The sequence below is a fragment of the Echiichthys vipera genome (assembly GCF_963691815.1).
Source record: "Echiichthys vipera genome assembly, chromosome: 19".
In the NCBI taxonomy this organism is placed as follows: domain Eukaryota; kingdom Metazoa; phylum Chordata; class Actinopteri; order Perciformes; family Trachinidae; genus Echiichthys; species Echiichthys vipera.
The window spans coordinates 8,530,577-8,554,736 of NC_139844.1; the positions used below are offsets into that span (position 1 = coordinate 8,530,577).

Genomic DNA, 24,160 nt, shown 5'->3' on the forward strand with positions numbered 1-24,160 from the left:
ACCTCTCTCTATATATTTTTTCTTCAAATGCCTCATTAAAACAGCCCGACCGCTGTCTAAGCATTCAAGACCTCTGACATTAGTTGTTGTTTGTGCGCCTGCCTTCCTCTCCACAGCGTTTTACGCACAGATGGTGCCAATTTACGCATCCGCCAGTAACATGTCAATTATAAAGTATTATTTAAAGACTTTGTTGGGAAAAATGGAAACGGACTTCTCTCAGACCTCCTTACCCCTCCACCGCCCACTGGCCTCAGCCCCCCCATCACCCCACACACACCCACACCCACACCCACACACTGATCTCTGCACTGGACTTTTGGAAAGGAACCCGTTGGTGTCGTTTCAGTTTATTTGTCTTAATGATCAAACGTTTTGATGCTTGACATGAAAGAAACTAGCGCTGAGCTAAATATTTATTATAAATTACATAATTTTAATGATAATAATGATGATGATGATGATAATAACTTCCTTTACTTGTGCATTATGGGTGTTTGGCTTGTAACCACCACACAACTGAAATGGTGAAACTTTCTAATATGTAAGAAACATCTTCCTTAAATGAGTAAATCTTAAGATGTGATGTGAGTGGGGTTCACACACATTTCTCCACATTTCCCACATAGTGTAGTGGTAAATAAAAACACTATATGGTGAAGAAACACCAAAATAAAGGTTTTTCTCTGTATAACCTACTTTAGGATGATCCTTCAAATGGACATGAATCATTACACTACAATGATGGTAAGCTTTTTTTAATAACCTCTACTTACTTTGATTGGTTCATGTAAACTACAGTATTAAATGGGTAATTAAAGTGCCATGGTTTTGTGCTGCAACACAATAATAAAGGGTTTCTTTATGGAATCAAAAATAGTTTTCTGGTATTGTGCACAAGGGGCCAAATTAAAGTGGCATTTAGTCAGTTTGTCTCTTTGTTTTAAATACACTGATCAGACTTGATTTAATGGCAACTGTATCTAAGGTGGAAGGAAACTTAAAACACTTCCTGTTGATTTGTTTTCCATCCCCGACCCTTCAACCTCTTTTCTGTCCCTTTTTATTTTGAGCGGGAGCACTATCACCTGTACTGTATCACCTGTAGCATGCTAACCTACAAAACAAAAAGAAGAAAAACAGCTTTATTTGACCATAAACCTTTTATGTCTGACACAGATCATATTGTTTTAGCAAAAGTAGAAAAAGCTTTTTTGCCATTTATATTTTGTAATAAAAAAGTTTGAAGTAAAAACACATTTTTGGTTCTGTTATTGTGCTGATTATAAATGTCTATTAATTGAAATGCAACTTTTAGTGACTTCTAAAGTGGTTCGGATATTCATGTCATCCAGATGAGGATGACGAGGATGAGCCTGCCGACCTTTTTTCAAGCATGATGGAAGTTAACGTCCAAGCTGTTATAACAGATTAAGAGAGAAGAAACAAACACAGAAGTTGAAATGACCTCTGAGTTCTTTGTTTCTCTGACTGATTCAAAAGTGTGTGTGTTTGTGTGCGTGCGTGCGTGCGTGCGTGTGTGCGTGCGTGTGTGTGAGAGAGATTTCATTTCATCTCCCTCGCTGCTTTTACACATACCATTACATTTCACTGTGCAGATGCAGAGCAGTGACAAACGCCTGATTATAATTTTAACTCTGTTAATCTGCAATCTGTTAATTTGACTTTAAAATATATATATAACCTGACACAAAATCGAGGACTGCAACACTTTGTGGCTGAGAATACTTAACTACACTTGTGTTGCATGAAAACTTGTTAAATTACAACGTTTAATGCACGAAGATAGAATAATTTAGAGACTGATGTTCTTATCTTCTTCTTTTTTAAATTCTAGACTGAGTTTAAACCCGTTTTCCAAATATCCCAGGATGCAAAAGTCTTTCTCACACCAAATTAAAACTTGACAGTGGCTTTAGCATATATTTGTGTTTTATTTGAATAAAGTTGATCTATTATTTATATTTTTTTATATGAAACTCATTTGCAGGAGCCATGCACCAATTCAATTATATAGAAGAGTACAAATGGCCTAAATATATTCATGGATGACACGCCTGTGTATTTACAAAACTCACAAACTACATCAAAGTATCACACAGTTAAACACCTGTGAGGCTTAATAATTACCATAGTAATAATAGCATTTTTCATAAAGGTAAAAAAATGTTAACAGTGAGTTAATGTGTTAACAGTGACAGTATTTTTTTTTGTTACAGATGTGACTTAGTTACATTTGTTATTCCTCTTAAGCCAATTCATGATCTTTTCCTAACCAATTATTTTTGTTGCCTGAACTAAGTACATGTTTAAAACTGACCGTTACGTGAAATAAGAGGATCACAGATATCAGTTTTGGAACCATTGGAAATCAGCCTAGTATGTTGTTTGGGTATGAGGACGTGTTGGTCTCTCAGAGGCTGTAGGGGGCTGTGTTTTAAAGCTATGGAGATGATATTTATACATTGGTATCATATGAAAGTAGATGATCGAAGGAATCAATTAGTACCAACCATGGCATGCTAGCTTGAAAATATAACGCTCCAAAGTTAGGCTATATTTTGGCAAGGGAAAAACTGGCATGTCCATTTTCAAAGGGGTCCGTTTACCACTGACCTCAAGGTATCTGAATCAAAATGTGTTCTCTGGGGCCCAAACAGTCTCCTCTTTACAGACATGCCCACCTTATGATAAACCACACAGTTTGGGGCAAATACATGCAGTTTTTATGCTGCAGTACAAATCTTTATTTTCTATTCTAAAATGGACTATTTGAATATTTCTGCAAACTGGGGTCCATACACATGAAGGTACCACGGTGGGTCTGACTGTAAACATGAGACTCTTGTGGATTCCATGAGCCCAGAGTCTTCACTAGTTCCCATAAGAGGCGTTTGTCTAAAAGCTGTTGTGACCTCTAGGATAATCACAGCCTCATGAAATTTTACAACCACTTTGAATTGCCTTGTGCACTTTGAATTGTGCTATACAAATAAACTTGCCTTGCTTAGAGACCTAGGGCATTCAGATGATGGATGGACTCTTTATATTGACAATAATAGGGTTTCTGAGCAGTTGCCAATCCCTGCAAAATGCAATTCTAGATAACATCTGAAAGTCTTTGTGGAAGCCTTTAGAAAGTAGTGTGACAGAAAAGCTATATAAGGGCTTTAAATCCTGATGAAAAAGACACTCATGAAGGAAATCTTTCCTCCCCACAACAGTACAGTGCTACTGTATACATTTTCCTGTGAGCTATACATAGAGAGATGTATTTACACACAATACACAGTTTCTTTTACTGAACAAAAGGCAACAATGTGGGAGGCTAAAATCTGGCCACATCAGTCTTGTTGCTTCCGGGCTGCTGCAGGAGGAACCACAGATGGAAGATGTATGGAAAAGTATGATTTCAATCAATCATTTCCATGTTTTTCCATGTTGTCTTTGTTGTTTCATGTGGCTGAATTCACTCTTGTGGATCTCCTCCAGGGGATTATGGTCTATTTCCATCTCTGTTTTTACATTTTCTTAGGACTGCAGCGAGGACCTGGAGTAAAGAACAAAAGACGAATACCATGAGATCAGTGTCATCATCCCACGTCTAAACAATCACCAGTGACTCTCCAGCTGCTCGGTCCAATGTCACACAAATGCAGCACGGAGGAGGATGCGGCTGCTGTTGTTGTTGTTGTTGAGTCAGCATGGATACACTGATGCTTTCGCCTTCCTGAGTGGGTGAGGGGAATCCTTCAATCTCTGCAGCCCTCTTCTATGTAAGTGGTCTTGTTAGAGAGGATTTCACACGTCCCCTCTGTTCGATACACAGTGAGCTGCTGCTGTGCACATTTCCAAATATTACAGATTTATCAGCAGAGTAACAAGAACATCTAGAAACAGGCTCTGACACATTTTCACTACTTTAGTTAGGGAGCCGTCAGTACAGCGCTTTTCTTTGCATCTTCAGACTTGTTTGTCTGCGGGATGTTCATTGAAACTAACAACTTATCCACAGTTAGTGTATTAACCACACTCTGCCAATTTGGACAATTATTGTCAGAGGAAATATAAGTGTTTCAAGGTTTTCACAATTATTAATCAGGGAATTTAATTTAATTTAATAAAACATGTCTGCCTACTTTAGATTGAAAATAGAGGGTTCAGCACAAACTTGTTCAGCTGCAGTTACATCCAGGTATTAACAAATAAAATCCTAATCAGTCCCTCAAAGTAAATATTATCTATTAGGCTCTGTAGTCTAATGTCTGTCACTTATTGTGTATAAAACTTTTTTTCTTTTTAAAGAGAAGAGACAGGGTGAGTCCACTCCAGCTGATGACTGGAAGCTGCATAAATAATGTAAGCCCCCCGTTAACCTCACATAAACCTACCTCTATATTGGTCTTAGTATCTAGAGCATAAGTCAAGTTCTGAATCTTCTCCACCTCCTTCGGGATCTTCTTCTCCATCATCTCCAACACCTAAAGACACACACATACACAGCACATTGTCTTACCCTCACCTCAACCACTCAGCCCTAAAATGTAATGGATTAGCTTGTGAGGACCCAAATGACTAGAGTCTCTTAAATCACCTTACTTGATTATTACTAATGCTTTTTAGCAAGGGACAAGCGAGCGCTGATGAAGAGCGACCACAATGTTACAAATGCGTACCAGAGCAGAAGCCGATGTTTCTCAGCATGTCAGCGAGGTCGTCAGTGTCGATGGTGAAGTGGCTCATACTCTCATAATCGAACTCCGGACGCTCCATGTTAGAGGCCCTGGCTGTCACTGCCATCCTGTCAAATCAAACACACATACAGGTTTCAAAATAAGAGTTGTAGTTACTGTGTAAATTAAGGTACTGTTGTTAAAGTGAATGCTATAAGTTGTACAGTATTTGAATTTTGGGAGAAAAAAAGGCAGGGACCTGAAGTTACCAGTCACAAGACTCCTTTGACAAATATAGTGATTTTACTTCACAGAACACAGGAATTACCACTCAGTTTGTTTATATGACTTTCACACATTGTGATTCACCAAGGTCACACAATAACACAAAACACTATTACATTTAGTTTAGAGTTTAGCCTCTGATAGCCGATGGTTCGCTCTAAAATTAAAAAAGCCAAAACCCAGAATTTCAGCTTTTTTTCTTTTACACATAATAAGATACCCTCTTGTGTAGTTGACTGATTCTAGGTCACGGGCTTCTCATCTGCAGCCTGTGAAGTATTGATTCAACAATAAATATTAGAGCAGGCAAACTTCCAGGCAAAAGATTATCTATGTTGATTTAAAAGACCAATATTGGCTCGGTCCATCTCACACACACACTTTGATCCCTTAGCAACAGGAAACGTCAACGACACTGTGCCGAATACTACAGTGGTAGAAAGCAACTACAAAAGTACGTTTACTCAAGTACTATATTTCATACCTTGTAAAAAGATCAATATTAAAAACTGACCACATTCTCGACTTACTTTTCCAGTATGACTTTGGCGCTCTGTGAGAGGGAAGAAGACACATAGAAAAGCAGGAAAGAGACAAAATTAATCACATTGTGCTTCAGTTGTCTGTGCCAACCACATCAGTCAGAAGTATTTGTCAGACAAGTCACCGTGTTAAAATAAAAACATGATTTTAAGAAATACTGCCAGCTGCCAGAATGGCCTGGTGGTGTTTACTACCTACTGCCACTAACTCTATCTCCTCTAACACCTGCTCTGGCAGCAGATGTGGCTGAGCATAAAACAGGAACACCTGAGGCTCGTACTTCTCTCTCTCACACACACACACACACACACACACACACACACACACACACACACACACACACACACACACACACACACACACACACACACACACACACACACACACACACACACACACACACACACACACACACACACACACACACACACACACACACACACACACACACACACACACACACACACACACACACACACACACACACACACACACACACACACACACACACACACACACACACACACACACACTTTCCTACGTGGAGACGCAGTGACGCAGACGCGTTGCATCAGCAGTGAGGATGCTGAATTAAGTAACAACCTGCCTGTCTGCTGTCAAGTTCAACTAACTTTTTTAAACTTCTGACACTGTTTCATTCAACCCTTAAGTTACGCCAAAAGCTTGTTTTTAACAACATTCTAGGCTTTCTATAGTGCTTTTCATTGTGCCAAAAATAGTGGCATTTATGAATTGAAAGACAAATCAATTATCTTTAGTCTTATAAGTTTAATTTCATCTGCAACTATTTTGTTAATCTATTAATCAGTTTGAGTCATTTTTTTAAAAGAAAACAAAGTCAAAATTCTCAAATTCCAGCTTCTTAGATGTGAATGTTTCTGGTTTCCTTGCTCCTCTGTGAGAGTAAACTGAATATCTTTGTGTTGTGGACAAAACAAGACAATTGAGGACGTCATCTTAGACTTTGGGGAAAAGCACTGATTGACGTTTTATCACTATTTTCTGAGTGGTGAGTTACATGAGAAAACATATGTTAACTGTTGTAGACATGAGATTCAGACGTCAGCGGACTGTGTATGGGATTGTTCCCTCCATCAAATCATATGTTTGTGCATGTGATCAATTGGGTCGATCAATGGCGCACGCTGGAGAAACTGGCCTGCTCTTCATCATCTCTGCAGCTGTATGAATTAATCATGTGTTTGCGATGTGTGTCTTAAGGTATGCAGAACCAGTGACCCTGCCGTCCTCAGAGGGGTTTGTGAAAGCACAGTGCCCAGTATGGAGACATCCCACTGGGCTTACTGGCCCTGTGTCCCTCCTCAGATGCAGCTGTGCACATACAGCCCTCAATCATCAATAGCAGCAGCAGAAGACATAGCCTGGGGAACACTGAGCATGGATCATCCTGTATTATAAAACCTGTGGCTGAAAATATCGATGGGCGGAAGGAAACTTGAAATGATGGAGGAGCATGTGTGACGTGAGTGACATGTTTAGTGTAACAGACATTTAATTGATCATACAGTTCAAGTCCCAAACTGAGGGTCGGGGTTTCTTTTCTGCTACACTAAATGGTGTTTATGTCATCAGACTTTCCTTCAACTTTTGCATTCATTTTTCTGCTTCTAATCTGGTGTATTAAAGGAGGATTTTACCTAAAAGTTTGGGAAATTATCGGGAAATGGGTATTTTGTAATTCATGTTGATGGAAATTTTGGTATGTTACAAATATCTGTTATCCTTAAATACTTTACTGACTTCTGTTACTTATCTCTGTTTTGTGTTCCAGACATTCTTATGATATGATTTGGTTAACAGATTGTGGCCTTCAAAACTTTCCCTTTTCTTTTTTCTCGTCATGTACATCAATATCCAGATCAGTAGGATGAATACTGGCAATAATGAATCATATTTCTCTCGGCTTAAAAATATTCACATTTTAAGGTGCTCTACTCGAAAAACTGAAAAAAGTTGCCCCCCAACTCGTCAAATACCGATGCCTTGTCATGGCCCTCGCCGACTGTTACTCGTGCACAAGGACCCTGCAAACCAATGACGTGACTCAGCCTTTTGATCTGAAGCGTCACCCACCTGCACGAACAAAGGCATGTGTGGCTCCTCGATCGACAGAATGGCCGACTCCACCAGCGTCACCGCGGCCTCCAGGTCATCGCTGTGCCGGCGAATGAGAGACCGAACATGTTTGAGTTTGTCGTCCTGTTGTCTGGTGATGAGCCCCACCAGCTCCTGTTTCCGTTCGTCCAAGATGGCCACCAGGCCGTCAAAACGGTTGGCCAGATTTTCTATCTGTCGTTGACCGTTCTCCTGAGGTGAGAAAGACGATTAAACAACTGTTGTATTGTTTGCAATCATAATTAAAACACAATATATAGAAACGTAGTTGTTTAATGAATGTCTGCTTACTTATTAATAATCACGTGACCCTACTTTAATTACACCTCTATTATAATATAAGATAAAACTTTATTTATCCTGAGGGAAATTACTGTGCAGCACTTTCATTACAAAGTGAGAATACTGCAAATATAAAAGTCTAAAATAACAAAAACAACAAGGTGCAATACAAAATATTTACAATATTCTATGCAAAAACACGGTGTGAATATATATCGGTCAGCAGATATTATTAGTCTACCGGGATTGGCCATATTAGCTATTTATTTTTATTTATTATTTATTTAAATAGTCAGCAATTGACCGATACTGAACACTCAAAATCTCCATTTTTTAACTATATCGGTCGCTGTATCGATCCTAAAAATCCCATATCGGTCAGGCCCTAATAAAAGTATACAACATACAACATAAATGATGATATATAGAGAAATAGATCACATCAGGGCTGTATTGGCTTGTTCATGAACAATACCACACGTGTCTTAATAACAGAAAATAACAAATGAAGAGAAGAATGCACAGCAGAAAGCAACTTGTAGGTTATCAAAACGGTTGGATTCATCATATCTCACCTCGTTCACAATAGAAAGACAAGAAAGTGTGTCTCACCTCTACAGTCCTGCTGATTTCTTCCATCTGTGAGATGGCTGCCTGGATGTGGTCGTTACTGGCGACCAAGACTGCGATGCTGTCGCTCAGGTCTGTCTGCAAACATCGAGAACATCACAGACATTGATTCATTGAGTCATTTAATAATTAGTTAGATAAGATTCCTTTCAATTCTAAGAAAGTGAGAGACTATTTTGACTTAACCATAAATGTCCATGTGTTTCTACTTTGACTCTGCTGCATCTCTGTTCTCTTCAAAACATGTATCTGATAACTTCAATTACTTTCCAAATTAAGATTTTTGCAGACAAATCATATGAAAAGCTTCTAAAAGAAACATTAACTGCAACCTATTTTGATAATTGTTTATCAATTTTTATTTAAAAACATGCTTCATGCAAAAAGAATTGTGAATTGTGAGGATTTGCCACTTTTTTAATAATTGTTTTAATAGACTTTTAGAAATAAAAATGTTGATACTTCTATAAACACACACCTCTGGGTAATTCTGACGCCATTTCTCACTGCTGACAAACCAAACAATAAGTTGATTAATGGAGAAAATAATCAGCAGATTAATACCCAATGTAAATAGTCATTAGTTAGTAGATCAAAATGTGTAAAGAGTAACAGTAAAATCCTGCTTTTACATTAATGCATGAGTAATAATCATCTAATGGCAGAATATATTATAGTTTAACAGTCACAGGGGACATACTTTATACTCATACATTAAGTACATTGGGGGAAAAAACATGTTGGATGCTAACATGCATTTTAATGCCAATGACTCAATTGTTTACTCTTTTGGATCAACTCCTGCTAAAGCTGTTGAATTACTGCAGAAAGTGTTTGATATGGTCCAGCTCACACTCCAGAAGCTAACACTAGTTCTCAATGCTGACAAGACCAAGCTAATGTTGTTTTCCAACACTAAGAGTACTAAGTACCTCAAACTGTCCCCACAGTGTCCACTCTTGAGGGAAATGTCATAGTGGTGGTTCATACATCCAAACACCTCGGTGTCTTGCTTGATGACTTCTTCACCTTCAAGCCACATATTGTCAATCAAACTCAAATTGGGTTTCTTCTACCGAAATAACTGTTTCTCTTTTGAAGTGAAAAAGTGGCTTGTCACTGCAACCGCTTAATCCATTTTGACCTGATGTATATGAAGGCCTCAGCTGAATATCTAAGGAAGATTGACACTGTTCATCATGCTTCTCTGATGTTTATAACTAACTACAGAGCCCTGGCTCATCATTATGAGAGGTATTGATGAGTAGGATGGCCTTCTTTGTCCCCAGGAGGCTGGGACACTGGTTATTCACAAAGCCATGCTTGGGCTACTGCCTTCCTACATCTGTAATTTAATCAACCTGAGAAGTGTTGATTCTTATGGTTTGCGTTCAAATGATCAGTTGTTGCCGTCTGTTCCATTTGCCTGCACAGAACTGCGAAAAAGACCTTTCGTCTACTCTGCCTCTTCTACCTGGAACATGCACTTGAGACGACATCCTTTACTTGTAACTGTTTTTTATAATTTTACTTGTTGTCTGTATATTGTAATTTTGTAACTTTTGCTGCCTCTTGGTCAGGACTCCCTCGAAAAGGAGGTTTTTAATCTCAATGGGACTTTCCTGGTAAAATTAATGTAAAATAAAATAAAAACATTTTCCTGATTAAGTCACATTTTCACTGCAGTATTTTTACAGCGTGGTATTAGTACTTTTACTAAAGAAAATTATCTGAATACTCCCTCCAACACTGAATACTGTATGATTATTGAATACCAAATTTACAGGACACATGTCCATATCAACTCACCTATAGATGACGCTACAGCAACAGGATACATTAAACTGCTTTAAGTCAGTTGCCATATAAATTTGCAGCACTCCTCCATCAGTTTCTATAATTTCTGGACAATATTTTGTTTTATTCCATGACCACTCAGCGTTCCTGTCTATGTATTTCAATGCAGATCCAGATGCAGTTTGTCAAACCTTTCACAACATTTCTGTTAATAAAAAAATCCACATTTTAAGGATTTTGTGCCGTGTCGGTAAAGGAATGCACTCTGAGTACTTGTTAGCAAGCCAGTCACCGCCTCAACACAACAACATGAGTCACCAGCTCATCTGTTTAGAGTATCATATGACATCATGCACATTGTATAGTTCATCATAGCTTCTCTACAGCTTTAAGTTTCCTTTAAAGTGTTCTCAAGAAGAAGCCTTCTCATCCTCGACGTGGGCCAACATTAAACCACAAAGTTTTGTCTCTCCTTATTAACTGATTAACCTTTGCATAAAGATGGAGGATCAACAACTTTCCTCGTACTCATCTGAATTTCAAATGAGTGAATCAGTGAACAGAGTGGGACATGCAGAGGCCGGCAGTGAAATGTCAACAAAGCCAACTGCTCAATAACATGCTGCTGCCATCTGCATGACAAAACTGCTGCACTTTATCTCCGTGTGACTTTGTGTGCCCACAAACGCGTAAATAAAGTGTTTGTCATGTGTTGTTATAACACTATAACTGACCTTTACATGACTAGATAACTGTGACTCCTGATTTCAGTGGTTATATACAGGATTTATTTGTGTACTATGCATTAGCAGTGGGTGGTAGGTCAGCGTGCATCTTCGTTGGCTGTCTTTGAAAGGAAAAGAAAGATTTAAAAATAGAAACAGAAGTATTGAAGATAAAGGCCACCGTCTCTTATAACAAGTCACCCACATGCACGCTTGGAGAAAAGTTACAGTTTAGACTTTTGACCTTTTAGACGAGCCTCGTTTCAACACGCAAAAGCAACAACGTCTCTGCATGAACCTGTTAAATAGAACGTAATATTTCATAAGATATCATAGGAACTTGTTGATGAGAAAGTACCTCATGCAACGCCTCTTCAAAATATCTGAACTGTCCCTTTAGTGAAATGAATTGGAGTATGAACAGGGGAGAGATGTGAAATGAAGTGGAGTGTTTATGGGACGAGATCAGAGTGAAAAGTGTGTGAAGTGAACTGGACTGAGCTGAAACAGTGTGGAGAGAAGTGACGTGATGTGGAGTAAAAAGGAAACTTAATGTCGATTCTTTACCTTTTGTCTCGTATAAACGCTGCTGAGTGGTGCGACTTCACAGTCTTTATGTTTTCCAAACACTTTGCACATGGAGCAGGTCGGGGTCTCACAGGACAGGCAGTAGATATTGATCTTCTCCTCTTCATGTTCTTCACACAGCAGCTGCTGCTGCTTTGGCTTTATGTCCACAAGCCTGGGAGAGGCAACAAAGCAGAAATGGATCTTCAATCATACTCTAACGTCTCTTATCATCATTAGACAAACAGCAAAGTATTTGGGCTGTATTTGAAGCAGACTACTACAGTCGACCAACAAACTCAGTACTGCTCATCATCCAGAGGTCTTCTTGGGTACTCACCATCATTTTAATGCACTTATAATGATCTTAAAGGCCAGATTTTCATGCACAAGTGGCATCGTGTCCATAAGACTTGGCAACATTGTCTGCATTGTTAAATCAGCTAAGATTACTTCTGCTACTGCTGACGTATTTAGACGTCAATGGACAATGAAAACGAATTCTTTGGCTGAGATCACTGTTGTCTCTTTGCCACCTGGGAACCAAGGCGGCACATAGCAGACATCTGAAGGACTTGATGAATTTATATTGTCTGTGTGCTATTTTTATACGGTCACTTCTGCCAGTGTTAAATGTAAATTACCTCTAGATGCCAAACATTTGATTATCAATGAAATGAACAAACATCACACGGAGGTCACGGTGGTACATGTGCAGTCGGCAGTTTGAACAAAGCTTATTTAACGGACTCTAAAAAAAATAATGCAATAAAGGATCCTTTGTACTCTGACGTAGGTGTTTCTGACAGACATGATGATTAAGTAATGAGACTTTTTTTCCACATGTAAAAAAAATTAGGAGAAACTACAAGTTACAAAACATTTGTGAACAATCATCTATTTTAGCCCACTCAGATAATGAGGGGACTCCGGTCCTTCTGTCTCTAAAGGAGTGCCAACACTGAGTCACTGAGCTTCTATTATGGTGTGAGGATGACTTAAACATCGGTGTAGTAAGTGTGTACGCTTATAAAACCGAGGCGGATGGACTGAAGAAGCTTCTACGTGGAACATTTTACTTTGCATGCACATTTGTTGCGATTTTTTCGATTTTTTTTTTTTTCAATTTAATTATCAATGATTGATACTACCCAAATTAACAGAGCTATGACCAAATTCATGGCAAGGATACATAACACTTGCTCGGATGAATTGTTAAAGTTATTAATTATGAACTCAGTCACAACGCTCACCCTCTGCACCAACACCAAAAAGGTCAAAAAAGGTAAAACAAGAAGCTCTAACATTAACATCTGAGAAGTACGGAGGCCAAAACCGGGCGTGCAATTATTTCGAGATAACAAGATAATTAACTTGTTATCTCTTGTTTGATGTTTAGAAGTGCTGTCACTCACATCTCCGTGGTGAAATCAGATGAACTGTAGTGCACCCATACATATATACTGTCATTTATGTTGAATGCATTCAAATGGCCCAGACCAAACTGACTTAAGAATATCTCTCATAAATACAGCAATTTGTTCATTCTACACACACACACACACACACACACACACACACACACACACACACACACACACACACACACACACACACACACACGTCATGTCTATAACTCGTCAACAAGTGCATCAAAATGCAAATATAAAAAAATGTTATTCATCACCTAAGGGGGTAATACACAAACTCAAAAGAGTGCATATGTTTCAGAACCGGCGAAAAAATAAAAATCACTGTGGTGTTGAATGCTGACGACATTGACAGCAGCTAAATGTGTTGCATGAGTTGCAAGTTAAATAAAATAAAGAGCTGATTATTTTCCTGATACCAGCGCACCATTTTATTTCCAACACATCTTATCATTTTAATCTTATATCATTTTTGGGTTTGATCACAGAAAACAACACCCTTAAACATATGACACTCAACATTAATGACATTAAAATCAGTTTGGAAGATAATTAATGAATCATCTTCAAAGTCTTAAATTATTAAACATTAAACATTATTGTCATTATCAACGTAAACAGTCAGACTGTCAGTAACGGAATACAACACTGCTCTCTACTGGTGGAAACTCATGAGTACAACAACATGCTGAGTTACTTCAGCTTCTATATAAAGTCTTTCTGAACCTGTTTGGAAGATGTGACATAAATATAAAAAACAACTTCCAGAAGAAACTAGAGTTTTTTAAAATAATTATGATTGGAAAGAAAACGAAATAAATCTTATGGTTTTGCTAACTGATGAGAAATACTGTACATTCATAAAATGCCCATACACCCGGTTACAATTATATGATAGTATGCAATAAACCATTTATGAAATGCTTATAGTGCTAATAAATCAAGGGGTGTAAGGGACATTTGGCCAACTTTACAGTAGATCCAAAACAAAACTAGACTATACGATGTCCTCACTTTGTTTTTTAAATTCAATCTTTAATATTAAAACATTGACATTTATTTTAAAACATGTTTTGCATATATACAAGTGCTCTTGGGCCCCTTTGGCCCTAAATATCAGAATGGGTTTTTAATTTCCAAGTAACTTTTCTCAAGCAAGGAAATAAAGAATAGAAAAGTGACCATAAAATATGAGATATATTCAATTGGATTTTGTATTAATTGATGTATTTACTCAAGCATGTATAATTCAACAAAAAACAACAACAGTTGTTAAAAACATATCCAACAAAAGAAGAATACAATAAAATACTATTACAAATACTATAACCGCATATGAAAATATAACTGTTGATGTAAGATGCCAGCCTGTTCTTTCAGAGCCTCCATCTTGTCACGTTCACGGTCACTATAGCTGTGTTTGAAATCATTCCCTACACTTTATAGTGTGTGTGCCATTTTGTAGTGCAGTTTGAATTCTCTGTGGTTAATTTCATTAACTATACAGTCCACTTTAAAATACCCACAATGCTCAACAAATTTGAGATGACATTCTATGTACACTACATTGTACTCCCGTATACCACAATGCAATGCATTGAGGTATACGGGACTGTTACAGCAACTGTTACACACGAGCTGACTGCTGTTACTTGCTCGTGAAATAAATGAACCATGGGCTATTACAGCTCACAATCATGACACACAACCATTATTAACAAAACCACACTTTAACACCGTCGAAATTTCAGCAATTTATTTGGGATTTAACATTAAAATTAACATCAATACAACTTTTGACCGTCCTCCTGAGTGTCGGTTTGTATGTTAAACAGACTGAAAAAGCGGATTACGGTTCTGTTTAAATGATGCTTCCTTCACACATACTATTTCTTTCACACATACAGTATATCCGGCGCTTCTACTGACACAACAATTTGTTAAAAAATGTGTCCGAAATGTTCTTTGGTCATTCCCTATAGTGAGTGAGTGAATGAGGGAATGATTTTGAACACAGCTTAGGTGTGTTGACCTTTTTGTTGTTTTAATATAGTTTTTGTTGTTTTAATATAGTTTTTGCTCTTTTGTAAACTTTATTGACACACATTCACCTCTCTAATTCCAGTCCGTCCCCTTTATGTTCCCCCCTAAATCCATACTCACACATTTTCCTATTACACTTCTGTCCTTACTGTCCTCAGAAGTTTGAAGTTCCAGATTTCAGATTACAAGTGAACGCAGCATAACCGTAAGTGAGGAGTTCGCCAGACCAACAGCCGTCAGCTATGGCGTCACTAAAATGGCAGATGATCTACATCTAGCCCCTGAATGTCGCCACGGACACGGATATTAAAATACTGGAAAAAAAGACATGTAGAAGTGTGATTAGGCGGGTCATATGATTAATCACTATTGTTTTAGCTCACTCTTTGATTGATAGTAACTTGAAATACAATCAAATAGTTGGAAATCTTACGGGTACATCTTTAATTTGATATATATATATATATACAAATATATATATATATATATATATATCATTTTCACCCAAAATTTTACTTCCGCCCCTCTGGTTGTCACCCCTCGACACATACTCACCTGGAGGATTCCTGCTGTCTGTAGATGTCTATGATGTTCTCCACCAGCAGGTTCCTCTGCAGCCCATAGACGCCGTGGCGGTCCAGCGCCACCTCATGCCGGCACGATGGACAGCGGAAGCGGGCGCCGCTGGAAGCCAAGCTGGAGGAGCCACGGGACTGCCACAGAGGGTTAGCCGACTGGACAAAGAGGGAAAAGGTACACAGGGGGAGGCACTAACATGGGTCTATTCAGGTTTTGATAGCTGATAGTTCAAATGTATTTGTACGTTTTATTTTTCCTGCTGTAGCTGTTTAAGGTTGTGCTCATTTTCACTCCTTTATTTATTGGTGGGTAATTTAATCCACAGCAGATCACCATATGTCTGTTGCTGTCCTGTGAGAACCACGTATCCCTAAAAACTTTTCATGTTTTTAGCTTTCCAGCTGATCCAAGAGGCTTTTTTAAAAACATCCTTATCATCCTTCAGTTTATTACAAACAAACATTCAACACAAGACAGGAAGAGGATAAATAGTAATTAAAGCTGTCAGACAAATGTTTCGGAGTAAAAAGTACATGATTTACCTCTGAGATGTAGTGGGGTACAGGTAGAAAGTAGCATAAAAGGGAACAACTCAAGTAAGGTAGAATACCTCAGATGTACAGTATACTTGGGTCCAGTGCATGGTCGGCCATGTTTTATGGAAAGTGAAAGAACAATGTGTCACTCTTAAGTTAAGTTAGGCATTAAAAAGGTTTATTTTCTCAGAAATGTGAATGCAGGACTTTGGGCTATGGTGTTTCTGTACTCACAGGTAAAGGTTGTGAACACTTCTTCCACCACTAGAGTGTTTGATCCTCAAAGGATACATTTTTGGTGGAGTGATCTCTTCATTTAAAATAAATCAAAACACCACATGACTGAAATAATGACGGGTGCTTGAAATTTGACACCACGCAGACTGACCTGGAAGATGTCGTTGGCACACTTGCGACACAGGTTGTGCTGGCAGGGCAGGATGACCACGGGTTTGGAGAACATCTCCAGGCAGACGGGACAGATGAGTTGCTTCTCCAGGTTCTCCATGGTGGCTCCTCCGCCAGCGCCCGGCCCAGAACTGCCTGCTGATGATGGAGGCCTGATAGCAAAGTTCATCACCTTTCGGGCGGTGAGTAAAACGTCCCAGAACACACGGTGAAGGAGTATTTTAAATGCTGGTTTTGGTCGGTTGTTGGTTTCGTGTTTTCTCTCCGTCTTCTGTTCTAACTCTTACTGCGTCTATCCCCAGCTGTCTAGCCCTTCATCCCCTCTGCCAGCCTGTCTAACCCCAATGTAAAGACCCTCCCATGCCCCGTGTCCCACAGCAGCCGGACTGTTGACTGTTAGTATTTTTAGCTCCTCGGTTTGTTCTGGCTTGGGTTACTGTCTAAACTGCGATCCCCAAACCGGACCACTGGAGAGTCCGGGCGTGGCAGAGGATCAGGACAGTGGTTCAAATGATAATGTTTGTCTGAAGTCTGATACTTCAGAGAGGATCCTGGTGACATGGTGCAACCACTGGCCGCCATGTTTGAGGTCATTAGCACTTCGGCATAAACAGCTTGCTCCATTTCTAGAATCTGTTTATCTATGTGTTCCCCGGTTCAATCATAATATGACTGATGATTAAGGAAGGACTGAAAGGGGTTTTGGGTTCTCAGCATTTGTTTTTCACCGAGGTAAAATGTTCAGTGTATATTTTCCTGGGTCAGTATGGTGAAAGCACCAACCTACAGTTTATAGCCTATGTTATACTCTTTTATTATTACTAATAAAATACTATTACTAATTACTAATGACTATCAACATACGAAACTAGGACTTTTTTACGACCTTTTTCGACATACCATATGATTTTTTGTGACTTTTTTCACGACTCAGTCATATTATAAAGTAGTGATGTTTGTTGGAAAAAAAGTCATAGCATAGTATGTTGGGGGAAAAAGTCCTATTATTGTAAGCCTGTGAATATTCTTATTTGTCCAGGTCATCTTTACCCCCCCCCCCCCCCCAAAGTTTAAGTAAAAAACAACTGGACTTGGTTGTTTGTCTAGGACCAAGTCCAGTTGCTCTTGGCTTCAATTTCTTTGGGGATCATATTATAGTATGTTGGGAAAAAAGTCATATTATAGTATGTTGGGAAAAAAGTCATATTATAGTATGTTGGGAAAAAGGTCATATTATAGTATGTTGGGAAAAAGGTCGTATTATAGTATGTTGGGAAAAAGGTCGTATTATAGTATGTTGGGAAAAAGGTCACATTATAGTATGGTAGGAAAAAAGTCACATTATAGTATGTTGGGAAAAAAAGTCATATTATAGTATGTTTGGGGGAAAAAAGTCATATTATAGTATGCTGGGAAAAAAAGTCATATTATAGTATTTTGGAAAAAAAAAGTCATAGTATATTGGAGAAAAAAAAGTCCTATTATAGCATGTTGGAGAAAAAAAAGTCCTATTATAGCATGTTGGAGAAAAAAAAGTCCTATTATAGCATGTTGGAGAAAAAAAAGTCATATTATAGCATGTTGGAGAAAAAAAAGTCATATTATAGTATGGTAGGAAAAAGGTCATATTATAGTATGGTAGGAAAAAAGTCATATTATAGTATGTTTGGGGAAAAAAAGTCATATTATAGTATTTTGGAAAAAAAAAGTCATAGTATATTGGAGAAAAAAAAGTCCTATTATAGCATGTTGGAGAAAAAAAAGTCCTATTATAGCATGTTGGAGAAAAAAAAGTCATATTATAGTATGGTAGGAAAAAGGTCATATTATAGTATGGTAGGAAAAAGGTCATATTATAGTATGGTAGGAAAAAGGTCATATTATAGTATGTTGGGAAAAAAGTCACATTATAGTATGTTTGGGGAAAAAAAGTCATATTATAGTATTTTGGAAAAAAAAGTCATAGTATGTTGGAGAAAAAAAAGTCCTATTATAGCATGTTGGAGAAAAAAAAGTCCTATTATAGCATGTTGGAGAAAAAAAAGTCCTATTATAGCATGTTGGAGAAAAAAAAGTCATATTATAGTACGTCATTAAAAAAAGTTGTGGTGGTGGGAGCAGTCTTAGACCGTGTCCTAGTGGCCTGAGGGATCCCCAATTCTCTTAGTGCTTGCCTTGTCAGGATCCCGTCCTGGCAGTCCTTCCCTTTTCCTTTTGTGCTTGTGTTTGTCTCCCTCTGTCTGTGTTTCTCTGTATGTCTCTCCACTCTCTGTGTTTGTCTGTTTGGAGAGTATAAGAAGCTGGATATGGGATGCATTCGGCACCAGATAGTTTCATCATATACGCAGTATCGTGTCTCGTTCGTTGACTCCCCTTGGTTCCTTTTGATAGATTTTCTGCTCCGTGTATTTTCGATGCTCATTGTTTCGTTGTTTCTTTTAGTTGTAGTTACCCGTGATCATGTTCCTTTGTCTGCATCCCCGTCTGTTTTCCTACAACTGGCTTGTGTTTTTCCTGTGATCATCTCGTCGTCGTTTGTTCCTTCATCTTCACTGGACTCGCTCTGGAGAGCAAAACCTTCACCTGGACCCCACTCCTTTTCCCCCTGCTCACTGGACACTCTTGTACATAGTTTAGTCATTAAAGACTTTTTAAAACCTGACTCTGTTTCCGTGTCTGCATTTGGGTCCCGTTTCTCTGTGTTTCTCCCAGTACCGTCCATGACAGGCCTGTTCTGGTACTTTTCTCCCCTCAATAGGGAGAAAAGACCTTCTGACAGACCTAATTAATGGATTAATACATTTTTAGATTTGTAGAGATTCAGGGAAGAAAAAAAATAGAAGTAATGATATCGAAACTTATCAAAACAAAAAGTCAGATTAAGATAAATTACTCAATAAATATGCAATTAAACTGAATCCTATCAGACTAAACCATATTCCATTTTAAATAAAACATTGCTCATCTCCATATAATATGACCCAGAGACACTTTACCCCATGTACCTGCCCTCTGACCTTTGCCAGCTACCTGACAGAGCGAGTAGATAGCAGTGAGGTCTGTTCCTAGCGACCAAACACAGGAGGTATTTTCTAATCCAGAGAATGGAGTCAGCTAAGTAGACTAAGCTATTAATGGGATTACGAGACTATTTATAGGCTGGGGAGTGGAGGGCTGCTGCAGAGTAAGCTAAACATACAAACACACAGCTTTTCATGCATTTCTACTGCCAGCTTCTTATTGGTTTCACTTTTCTACATCTATTCTGTAGTTTTCTTATTATATACTAATCCCATGAATCCCTAGTAACAACTATTGTGTGCATCTCAAAGCCTGGTCTTTCTTCCTCCTCCGAGTCTTGACTAAGTGACATATTTGATGGATATTTCATATTATATTCAATGCATAAAATTAACAGCACACAGCAACTGATAAACTGTGCAATTAACCCAAATAGTGAAGGCAATAACTGCAGGCACTTTGTGAGCAGATTATTTCCTGTGAATATTGCATCAGAGATGAGTTTTCCAGTTATTTTTAAAACCAGTATCTGTCTCTTTTATATGTTTTTTCCCCCTTAATCATCAATAGGCTTCTTTTTTGTCTTTTCTTCGCCCTGAGTCTACTATGCAGGACGAGGCTGTTTATCAGAGAGGGAAGGCTCTGTGAAAATAACATCATTTATATCTTAAATAAAAAGTCATTTCATTTTGTTTTCTCCACAGAAATGAATAAAAGCTGAGATATAAAAGCTTTGCCAACCCCCAGGTTGCGAATCAGTGCACCGGATCACCGAATGTGTTTTAATAAACAGCGAAAAATACAAATGCACTATTTACTCCGGTTTGATATAAGCTTCTCATTGGATTTGTCTATGATAATAGTACAAGACCAGCTAAGAGACAGGAAGTTATAAAATCCCCCTTTTTTTATTTGGTTGAATTTCATAATAACTTATTTACAGAATGTCCACAGGGAACCACAACAGTGAGTGACACAACCCCCTGCCCACCCTCAAAAAATCCTTCATTTACATTGATAAACCGTCTTTCTCCTGTTTTTCTAATCAATTTAATATTTCCTCAACTTTTTTTTTCGGTGGATTGTCTCACTTGTTGATTGAGTCACTCAGATCTAAAATCATCAATCTGTCCTTGGAAGAACGTTTGCTTAATGCTAACCGTTTTTTGTTTTTTTAGAATACATTGCCTCGGAGTTAGTATCACTAAACACAGTGTATGCTAAAGGATTAGCACAAAGCATTCAACCCAGTAGTAAAAGTTGACAATGATCTTAGTTGAGCAACAGTTGAACAACAGTTGAACCCCTCACCATGACCCCTTTTTTTGTAATATAACATTTAAATTATGGTATTTCTATGCGATAAATAAAAAAAAAAATGAAAGATGTATGTACACTGTTAAAACAGACATTGATTCATAAAACATGTCCATTCACAATAAGGAATTCTGTCAAGTTATTTTGCAGTTTTTATGAGTTATTTACAACAATTACAAAAATAATAAATAATATGTCTTCTTTCAGTGCTCCATGGCCTTATTTTTGATTTGAGAAGATATGAAGAAAGACAGAAATAATTACTTTTGAACGGTATGGGTACACTTGAAGTTACAAGTTTTGATGGTTGAAAACTTCTTAGAAATACAATCCATCAGAGACAGAGCCAAAATAAAGTGAAGTATTTGTCTGAGCTGGTTTATGAACAACAATGAGCTCCGTTGCTGGTCCTACATGTAGGTCTACATTAGTTTATTGCAGTTCACCATGCAAAATGAATAATGAGGAGTTTTTAGCAGCTGAAAGAGGACTTGAACTTTATGCACAGACACACTATGGCCTTTATTTATTGTGGGAGAAAAAACAAAGGAATACCCTTTAAATTTCACCCAGCCAGTGGAAAGCGAGAACATTTTGTTTCAAAATTACAAAAATCACCGACAAGCAACAGTACTCCGCACTAGACAATAATGTTAGCATATCGACCTATTGACACCCAAATGACAAACGTAAACAATCTTAAAAGGTTCGAATGTTGCTAATAAGAGACGTAGCATGGCAACAAAATGTTGGTCAGAGAAGACCTTGTTTTAAGAAGCATTTAAACAACATTTTTGATCCATTCAAACAAGTCTGATTTAAGGAATAGTTTTAGGGAAATACTCATTTTTGCTTTTGGAGTTAGATGAGTAGATTGATTCTGCTCTCATATCTACTGTAAATATGAAAAGCTAGCCAGCTAGCTTAGCTTAGCATAAAGACTGTAAATGGGTGAAAACAGCTAGCCTGGCTCTGTGTCGAGGTAACAAAATCCAACTACCAGCATTTCTAACGCTCACTGATTACGATGTTCTATCGTGTGTGTTTAATCCCTACAAATCTAGTCTAATGAGCGACACACACTGTCCATCCGTGCCGTGCCCAAACAGGTTTTACGGGTAAAGTCTAATTCATTTGACCAGTGTGAGTGCAACCACACCGCGCCTAACTGCGGCCAGATTGACGGCCATGGAGCGTTTGGGACAGGTGGGCTTTTGTAAGCGCGTTTACACATGTACGAGCACGAGCGTGCCCATGTGACGTCATTTTATGTGCACCTGTTCGGACATAGAAGAAAAAAAAAAGATGGACCATGCGCGGACATTTAAAACAATGGCGGCGAAGGTTCACGTTGGTGTGATGCGGAGGTGGAGTGTTTACTGCAGATTTGGTCGGATGAAAATATTCAAAAACAGTCGACAAGACGCACAAAAACTCTGAGGTCTGTGGAAAGATTTGTAAACAAAGCCACGAATCGCAATGACGTCATTAATGCGTGTGACGTGTTCCGTGTGACGTGTGACGTGTTCTGTGTTACGGCGTGAAGACGTATGGACAGGCAAGAAGCATTCGCGTGAGGCCCAGGCAGTGTGAGTGCAAACGGGCCTGGCCAGCGAGGGGAGAGGGAGGGGGGGACAAGTACCCTAAAGCACGGGGCACGGCACGGACGGACAGTGTGAGTGCGCCCTAAAAAAATACAAAAACATGCAGTCTGCAGCTGAAACAACAACACTGATCCAGATTCACTAAAGGTTTGCACAGGGAGGAGCAATAATAAATGACCCGATTGTCACCAGGCATGGTCATGTACCTGTCTGTTTATCTGATTATTTTCCCCCATGCTATATTTACAGTTTCATGCTAAACAAGACACCAACAGCTACAAAATACTCTGCTGCAACTATTGTTCAAGGCACATCACTGTCACGTCAGGCAGGGGAGAGGGCTTTCAAGACAGAACTGTGAAAAAGGAGAATTATGGTGCAAAGATGCGCAACTTAAGGGATAATCCTCCTATGACAACAAGAGTGCCTGACATCTGCCGTGAATAGCGTTGATTGTTCACTCAGGGCTCTTTTCCAAGGGCCACAAATGAATCTACAGAACATTATTTGAATTCAATTAAAACTGAAAATGCCGTCATGTAACTGAGGTGTAATAAAATCACAAGATTGCCCTTGCAATGCAGTCTTAGTGAATCTGGACCTGAGTATATAGATAATCAAGTGACTTAAAAGTTGATGGTTTCTGTTGTTCTGGAAGTGAGAGGTAAAATAAGAGATAACCATCTGAAATGGCAACGGACCCGCTTCCCAAGCTGCATAGACCCAAATGCATATTATACAAACAACTTTGACAAACTGAGCTGTGGCTTACAGAGCAAAAGGGGTGTTTCGTTATCATGGGTTAGCTGGCTACATGGAGCTGTTGGCTTTGGTCTACCAAGTAGTCTTACTGCAACACAAGAATGATCCGACAAAACATAATTAAATAAAAATGTGTTTTCTCCTCTATGGTATGGCATCTGTCACTGTCCATTTTAGGCAAGAAATGAAGCCGGGGGTTGTATTTTTTAGCCATTTTAGATGACACAGGCTGGAACAAGTGGAACCAGAGTTTGAATGTCTGTAAGATTAAACTAGGCAGTTCTTACATGTTTTGTGGTTCGGGTTGTGCACTGTGTTGCGGTGCTGTACAGTTGGGGGTGGGGGGGCATGCATCCGAGGGGAAAAAAAATGCATGCACGATGGGGAGGAAAGCCTGACTCTACTCCGGATCCATGCTCTAAATCTTCAGGTTTTGGCTCAGACATTTAACGTCACTTCTGCTGCGTCACATCTACTCTTCCTACTGTTCACACTTTTGCATTCATGTGAAATGTAGTAGCCTGTTAGTTCTTTTTCGAAACATTTTGAATCACCATACTTGACATCAAGAGCTTGTTCACCAGGATGGATGTTAAGAGAGTGTTAATGCAACATTTAACTGGATGCAATTGTTTGATAAAAGGAGACTGAAGGTAGAGGAAACAAAAAATGGTCCTCCACACCCACATGATCGTGCTGCTGGCTTCTGATGACGTGTACACGTCACAAGTGGCATCCGATTCCCCACTGGAGTTTTTTCCAAAACACGTAAAAGGTGAG

The 24,160-nt window shown here is 38.7% G+C and overlaps 1 protein-coding gene across 1 annotated transcript; it reads right to left on the minus strand.

Annotated features, from left to right (window-relative positions):
- Positions 1-2,028: 2,028 nt before the first annotated feature.
- On the minus strand, positions 2,029-16,983 carry trim54 (tripartite motif containing 54). Its single transcript, XM_083933832.1, has 9 exons — positions 16,657-16,983; positions 15,709-15,887; positions 11,681-11,855; positions 8,574-8,669; positions 7,638-7,871; positions 5,510-5,532; positions 4,698-4,822; positions 4,413-4,502; positions 2,029-3,571 (listed from the first exon to the last, which is right to left on the minus strand). Exons 1-8 carry the CDS (start codon positions 16,843-16,845, stop codon positions 4,426-4,428), a joined length of 1,098 nt encoding a protein of 365 aa, XP_083789958.1. The 5' UTR covers positions 16,846-16,983; the 3' UTR covers positions 2,029-3,571; positions 4,413-4,425.
- Between the last annotated feature and the right edge of the window lie 7,177 nt (positions 16,984-24,160).